The 8,354-nt window shown below is 33.4% G+C and overlaps 1 protein-coding gene across 1 annotated transcript in view; it reads right to left on the reverse strand.

Moving 5' to 3' along the window:
* The window catches only part of LOC102485663 (EF-hand calcium-binding domain-containing protein 13-like), a 109,130-nt gene that overhangs the window by 54,307 nt on the left and 46,469 nt on the right, over window positions 1-8,354 (reverse strand). Inside the window, exons 13-15 of the mRNA XM_027775989.1 lie at window positions 8,197-8,340; window positions 7,737-7,808; window positions 824-886 (exon numbers count right to left, since the gene is read on the reverse strand). Coding sequence (XP_027631790.1) covers window positions 824-886; window positions 7,737-7,808; window positions 8,197-8,340 — 279 coding nt within the window. The remainder of the gene's footprint in view (window positions 1-823; window positions 887-7,736; window positions 7,809-8,196; window positions 8,341-8,354) is intronic.

Raw genomic sequence — 8,354 nt, forward strand, 5'->3', positions numbered from 1 at the left:
TGGTTGACTGATAAAGAGGAGGGCTGCCAAAGTATTTCCATGAATATACCTTTCAATCTAAAGAACTAAAATTAAAAATATATCCTTTTTTTTACTGTACTCCCCAAGTGAAACTTCTGTAAAATTTTTTTTATTCTTAAAAAGGGTAACCTAAAACATAACATTTAAGGTAATTAATAATCTCTCTCGCTCTTTTTTTTTAACCACATTTTCTATGGTCCTTTCTTGTACACATTTTTCAACATCTGTCCTTTTTAAATTTTCAGATTAACTTTACATTTTACATAAAGTTCTAACCCATGATACATGTAATTTTTTTCCAACAGAAAACTTCACATTTTTTGTCTGTTAAATGTTTCTTACCTTTGTACCTCAATACCCACCCTCTACCACTCACGCTCTACCATCTACTCTATGGCCCTTTCTTTTTCTTTTCTTTTTTTTTTTTATTTCCAGAGAGGTTTTGGCTATAGGGCACAGCGCTCGCCAGAAAGACAGAGAGAGAAAGAGAAACAGAAAGTGAGAAATCACCCCCCAGGGAGGATGGCCACATCTCATTCCCTTCTCTTCTGTTATCCTCTCGGGATCTTGGGCATGCACGCAAACGCACCCAGCATGAGTTTAAGTCACTGGGTCCCAGGGCTCAAACCATGGTCAACTACATGGAAGTCCAGCGACATGGCCATTATACCAACTGCTGATCCCCTGTATGTTTTTCATATCTATGAAATTTTGATTAACAAAAGGATATCTCAGTACGTAGAACATGTGAGCCAGCCACCTTGAACTGACAAGTCCTTCAAAATCTCTCAAAATTCTTTACCTGACATCTCCAACCTCATGTCTCCTAGAAAGGTGGTTAGGCTGCTGTCATCAACCCTATGTCCTAGGAGAAAAATAGAACTGGTAAAAACTAGAAGGACAGGAAATACTAACAATTTTCAATTATGAAAAATACTGTATATTGATTTCATTATATTCAACTTCAGTATGAAAAGGAGGGATTCTTTGACATGTATTGAAATGCACACTGTAAGTTATTTTATCAAAAATAGAAACATGTTGACCCAGCTGCAGTGGCATGCACTGTTAAGATTGCTGTGAGACTAGAACCACAAGGGAAATCTGGGTTAAACTTCCTGTCAAACCTAAAGGCTAAATGTGTTAATGTGTCCCTGAAACCTCAGCAACTGCAGAGGCTAAAGCAGGAGAATCACAAGCTTGAGGACACCTGGGCAACAAAGTGAGACCCTGTCTGAAAAGGAACTAAGCATGGTGGCATGTGCCTGTAGTCCTGGCTGGAAGGCTGAAGCTGGATGGTCATGACATGGCAACACCGTCTTCAAAAAGGAAAGAAAGAGAGGGAAGAAAGACAGAAAAAGAAAGAAGAAGAAAGATGTTCCTTTGATCAGTTTACAGGGGATATGATTATAAAGCACAAGGACATTTAACCTTTTATCGGTCATGTGATATTGTACATGAACTGTCATAAAGATAATGGTTAGGAGATAATATTTAACATGGTATAAATAAATATCTCATTAGGTACAGAATGGGAATCAATTTTCCGCTTATACTCTGAAATAGTACTTTGTACTAAAATCAATGAAGAAAGAGTTCATCTCAAGAATTTAGAAAAAGCCCAAAGTAGACCCAAAGTCAGAAATAAGAATATTAAAAAAAAGACAAAAGCAGGAACCGACAGAACAGAAAGTGGACAAAATATAGAGAAAATTATCAAAGTCGAAATTGTTTCTTTGAGATCAAGAAAATTGAATAATCCCAAAAATTGGTCAAGAAAGAAAGAAAACAGTAGAAATTGCCAATCATGGGAATTCAAAAGGGTGATCTGAATATATCATACAAACATAAAATGATAATAGAGATGATGAACAAATTCATGCCAACAAATATGATGAATTAGCAACAATGGGAAAATTCTGGAAAAGTATAGCTTAGCGAAACTAACAGGATGACATAGAAAACCTGAGTAGTCCTATATCTAATAAAGAAACAGGTTTCAGGGCCAGTCCTTTAGTGCAGTAGTTAAGTCCTGTGCATAAGGAGTGGAATCCCACATGGCTGACCACAGTTCAAGTCCCCACCCCAGTGGCTTGGAGAACACACCAGACTCATGTGTGTGTACACCCAGGATCCTGACAGTATAATAAAATGGAAGAAAAAGGATTGCACTGTGACTGTGTCCTACTTATGGGAGAGGGAGTGCTTTCTCTCCTTCTTTCTCTCCCTCTCTCTGTCTCTAGTGAATGAATGCACATGTCTCTGTCAATAAAAAAGAAAAAAGAAAATAGATTTCACAATTAGAAACAGTGCCACAAAGAAAATTTCATCCCCAGATGATCTCATCTTAAATTCTACCTAATATTTGAGGAGAAAATTACAAACTTATACAAACGTTTTCAGAAAATACATGAGGCAACAAACCTCATTTTATGAAGCTAACAAAACCTTGAAACCAAAACTTAACCAAAGACACAGCAACAAAACCAAAGCCATAGACCAGTATCTATCATGAACATGAGCACAAAAATTTAACAAAATATTATTCATTCTAATTCAGCAATTCATGAAAAGGGAACTATATATGACCAAGTGAAGTTTATTCATGCTCTACAAGGTTATTTAACATATGACAACCAATCATTGTATTTCACCACATTAATAGAATAGAAAAAAAAAACAATGTGAATATCTTGGTGTATATTAAAAAATAACTTTACAAAATTCAACAACCATTTATTAGGTCAACAGGAAAGTCACGACGTATTTTTCTATGCAAAAATGAGTCACAACTTTCCTAATGACCCAATATAATAAAAACCATTAGTAAACTGGAAAGAAGACAATTTCTCTAACTGGGCCTTAAGAAAAAACAAAAACAAAAACAGAACTCTACAGCTAACATATTTAATGGTAGAAGAGTGAATGTTTTATTCATAAAGTCAAAGTTAGTTATAATCACCATTCTCAACATTATGTTGGAAGTGCTACTAATAAAATAGGACAAGAACAAAAAAAAAAGAAGTAAAAGGCATAGAGAATGGGAAAGAAGAACTATAAATGTTTCTATTTGCTTAATCTAATAAGAGAATTTCAAAAAGCCACAGGGTACGATAGATCTAATAAAATCTGTTTTAATAGATTCCATTTTACTATATCAGCAGCAAACACTTGTTCCATTGTATTCTTCAAAACATCATTTCCAAACTATATTTTAAAGAACACAGGAGAAATTAATATGTGTGACATAAAAGGATTCTGTACTACCTTGAAATTATCCTTGGGAAATGAGAAAATGAAGACAATGAGATTGAGAACAGTAAAGAGGGCTTCAACAGTAACTGAATATTTTATCTCTTTAAAAAAAATAAAGGTCCTAGAAAATATAGCAAAATGTTGAAATAACATTACGGACAATGTGTTCAGGAAATAACACTTTCAAATGATTGTTATTAATGTCAATTTTCAAAAGCAAATAAGGTATATTATTTGGAAGTTCCTTCAAATAAGGTAGTTGTACAAAAAAAGTCTTTTCATAAATATTTTTCATTTGTCAAAGCTATACATGTGTGCACATCAACAAGTAGGTGGAAAATGATCAAAAAGTAAATCTTGAACTTTTGGAACAAGAGGACATTTTAAAATGTACAATGTGAAGTTATTTAAAGTGGATTTAGTTTCAGCTTAAATCAGAATTATTCTCTCCACCCAAAAGTGCAAAATATAAAACATTCCTTTTTTTTTAGTACATTCTTGGTGTAAGAAAGGCAGCATATCAGAGAATCCAGAGGCCTGAAATTGTAGAAATACTAAACAAACCAATGGAATAAAAGAGTCCTTAACATAACTGACAAATATCCTATTAAAATTAAACTTTGAGTTAGTTTTTAACAAGAAACTGAAAAAAGGAGGGCCCTTACAAGGAACAACAACAACAAAAAAGTTCAAGTCACAACAGAAGAAAAATCTAAATCTGAACAAAAAATTCTAATATTAACAGCAAACTTTTTTGACAGTTTCTTTTTTAAATAATTATTTATTTAATTTTATTTATTATTATTACTCATTAGGTACAGAATGGGAATCAATTTTCCGCTTATACTCTGAAATAGTACTTTGTACTAAAATCAATGAAGAAAGAGTTCATCTCAAGAATTTAGAAAAAGCCCAAAGTAGACCCAAAGTCAGAAATAAGAATATTAAAAAAAAGACAAAAGCAGGAACCGACAGAACAGAAAGTGGACAAAATATAGAGAAAATTATCAAAGTCGAAATTGTTTCTTTGAGATCAAGAAAATTGAATAATCCCAAAAATTGGTCAAGAAAGAAAGAAAACAGTAGAAATTGCCAATCATGGGAATTCAAAAGGGTGATCTGATATATCATACAAACATAAAATGATAATAGAGATGATGAACAAATTCATGCCAACAAATATGATGAATTAGCAACAATGGGAAAATTCTGGAAAAGTATAGCTTAGCGAAACTAACAGGATGACATAGAAAACCTGAGTAGTCCTATATCTAATAAAGAAACAGGTTTCAGGGCCAGTCCTTTAGTGCAGTAGTTAAGTCCTGTGCATAAGGAGTGGAATCCCACATGGCTGACCACAGTTCAAGTCCCCACCCCAGTGGCTTGGAGAACACACCAGACTCATGTGTGTGTACACCCAGGATCCTGACAGTATAATAAAATGGAAGAAAAAGGATTGCACTGTGACTGTGTCCTACTTATGGGAGAGGGAGTGCTTTCTCTCCTTCTTTCTCTCCCTCTCTCTGTCTCTAGTGAATGAATGCACATGTCTCTGTCAATAAAAAAGAAAAAAGAAAATAGATTTCACAATTAGAAACAGTGCCACAAAGAAAATTTCATCCCCAGATGATCTCATCTTAAATTCTACCTAATATTTGAGGAGAAAATTACAAACTTATACAAACGTTTTCAGAAAATACATGAGGCAACAAACCTCATTTTATGAAGCTAACAAAACCTTGAAACCAAAACTTAACCAAAGACACAGCAACAAAACCAAAGCCATAGACCAGTATCTATCATGAACATGAGCACAAAAATTTAACAAAATATTATTCATTCTAATTCAGCAATTCATGAAAAGGGAACTATATATGACCAAGTGAAGTTTATTCATGCTCTACAAGGTTATTTAACATATGACAACCAATCATTGTATTTCACCACATTAATAGAATAGAAAAAAAAAACAATGTGAATATCTTGGTGTATATTAAAAAATAACTTTACAAAATTCAACAACCATTTATTAGGTCAACAGGAAAGTCACGACGTATTTTTCTATGCAAAAATGAGTCACAACTTTCCTAATGACCCAATATAATAAAAACCATTAGTAAACTGGAAAGAAGACAATTTCTCTAACTGGGCCTTAAGAAAAAACAAAAACAAAAACAGAACTCTACAGCTAACATATTTAATGGTAGAAGAGTGAATGTTTTATTCATAAAGTCAAAGTTAGTTATAATCACCATTCTCAACATTATGTTGGAAGTGCTACTAATAAAATAGGACAAGAACAAAAAAAAAAGAAGTAAAAGGCATAGAGAATGGGAAAGAAGAACTATAAATGTTTCTATTTGCTTAATCTAATAAGAGAATTTCAAAAAGCCACAGGGTACGATAGATCTAATAAAATCTGTTTTAATAGATTCCATTTTACTATATCAGCAGCAAACACTTGTTCCATTGTATTCTTCAAAACATCATTTCCAAACTATATTTTAAAGAACACAGGAGAAATTAATATGTGTGACATAAAAGGATTCTGTACTACCTTGAAATTATCCTTGGGAAATGAGAAAATGAAGACAATGAGATTGAGAACAGTAAAGAGGGCTTCAACAGTAACTGAATATTTTATCTCTTTAAAAAAAATAAAGGTCCTAGAAAATATAGCAAAATGTTGAAATAACATTACGGACAATGTGTTCAGGAAATAACACTTTCAAATGATTGTTATTAATGTCAATTTTCAAAAGCAAATAAGGTATATTATTTGGAAGTTCCTTCAAATAAGGTAGTTGTACAAAAAAAGTCTTTTCATAAATATTTTTCATTTGTCAAAGCTATACATGTGTGCACATCAACAAGTAGGTGGAAAATGATCAAAAAGTAAATCTTGAACTTTTGGAACAAGAGGACATTTTAAAATGTACAATGTGAAGTTATTTAAAGTGGATTTAGTTTCAGCTTAAATCAGAATTATTCTCTCCACCCAAAAGTGCAAAATATAAAACATTCCTTTTTTTTTAGTACATTCTTGGTGTAAGAAAGGCAGCATATCAGAGAATCCAGAGGCCTGAAATTGTAGAAATACTAAACAAACCAATGGAATAAAAGAGTCCTTAACATAACTGACAAATATCCTATTAAAATTAAACTTTGAGTTAGTTTTTAACAAGAAACTGAAAAAAGGAGGGCCCTTACAAGGAACAACAACAACAAAAAAGTTCAAGTCACAACAGAAGAAAAATCTAAATCTGAACAAAAAATTCTAATATTAACAGCAAACTTTTTTGACAGTTTCTTTTTTAAATAATTATTTATTTAATTTTATTTATTATTATTATTATTTTAATTCATCAGAGAGAGACAGAAAGAGAGAGAGGGAAAGTGAGAAAGCAAGTCACCAGATCCAGGACTTGAACAATGGTTGACCATGTGGGAGTCCAGTGTCTTAACCACCACACCACCTGCTGGCCCCTTTGCCAGTTTCATAATGAAGACAAATTATAAACTATCAGGAATCCACCATTTACCATATGTTAATGTATCTCATACAACTGAAATTTAAAGTAATTTGCAAATAGCCTAATTCAAAGCACTGGTTCAATCATTTTTAACTAACATTATTTTTATCTTCATAAGGTCCTTAGTAAAAAAAAAAAAAAAAAATTGTAGTCGATGTTCTAGTGCTCAGAAAAGACAAAAGAAATAACTAGCACCCCAAAAGATCATGGTCTTTTCTAATTGTGCTACATATTAGACATATTTGGTGCAAAGACATTTAAAAATTGTGCCAGCATTAAATAACTTTAGAACAGGGCTATCTCTGTGGTGCAGCAGTAACATGCTGCTCAAGAGAAGGTAGGTCCCACATGGTGATCACGATTTGAATCCCCAGTCCTGAGAGCCTGACACATGCCAGCCACATGCATGAGTACCCAAGATCTAATGGGCTAAAAGACTAGAGGAAAGGTATTGTGCATGACTACTCTCTGTGAAGGGTGCTCTTTTCTCCATCCCCTCTTGTCTCTCTCTCATGGGCATGCATATGTTCCATCATGAATAAAGAAAATATTTTTTTCCTATTTTTTTTTTTTGGAGAGGTTTTTGCTATAGGGCACGTGCACTCACCAGAAAGAGAAAGAGAGACAGAAAGCAAGAAATCACCCCCCAGGGGGGATGGCCACGCCACAATCCCTTCTCCTCCATTCTCCTTTCAGGATCTTGGGCACCCATGCACACATGCCCAGCGTGCGTTTAAGGCACTGGGTCCTGGACTCAAATCACAGTCGACTACATGGGAGTCCAGCTACATAGCCATTACACCAACCACTGGTCTCAAGAAAAATATTTTAATTAATAAATTAGTAAGTTTAGGACCATCTCAAAAGCCCCAAGAAATCTACAATATACATATCACTATCTATCTCCACTCAACTAAAAATTCTTACCTTCAGGTACAGATGAAAATCTTGAATTGACCAAATTGCTCATAAACTCTTCCAAATTTACTGTTCCATCCTCTATTTTTAAAAAATGCATGTTAAAGAACATGGTGAAAGTAAATAATCATATTTTTTAAAAAGGCAATTATAGTATAATTGCTATATTGAAAAATAAATTATACATTTGGCTTTTAAGTACAATTAGAGATACATATTCAATCAGAAAAACAAAAACAAATGCATGCATATCATTCAGGCACACTTGTACATACTCATCCCCTATAGATTCTTCTTTGCATGTTTAACTGAAAATAACTAGAACCTGTATGACAGTAACTAGAAACAGCTGGGCACCAGGCAAAAGAAAATGTTGGATAATCCTGAAGATATGCCCTCTCTAAAGTTTCTTGAACAGAATCATGTTAGATAAGATAAAGAGTACCTACAAACATATTAAATTACTCACCCCTGAGAGCCACATTTTTCAGTGTTCTTTGAATGACATCTTGGGGTAATGGAACTCCCATATTTTTCAAAATGGAGCCTATGTCATCAGGATTGACCACATTTTTTCTTATGGAGGCAAGAGCTTTCAAAGGGCCTTCTATTTCTATATGCAAAAAA

Source organism: Tupaia chinensis, unplaced genomic scaffold, assembly GCF_000334495.1.
Source record: "Tupaia chinensis unplaced genomic scaffold, TupChi_1.0 Scaffold000624_1, whole genome shotgun sequence".
Lineage (NCBI taxonomy): Eukaryota > Metazoa > Chordata > Mammalia > Scandentia > Tupaiidae > Tupaia > Tupaia belangeri.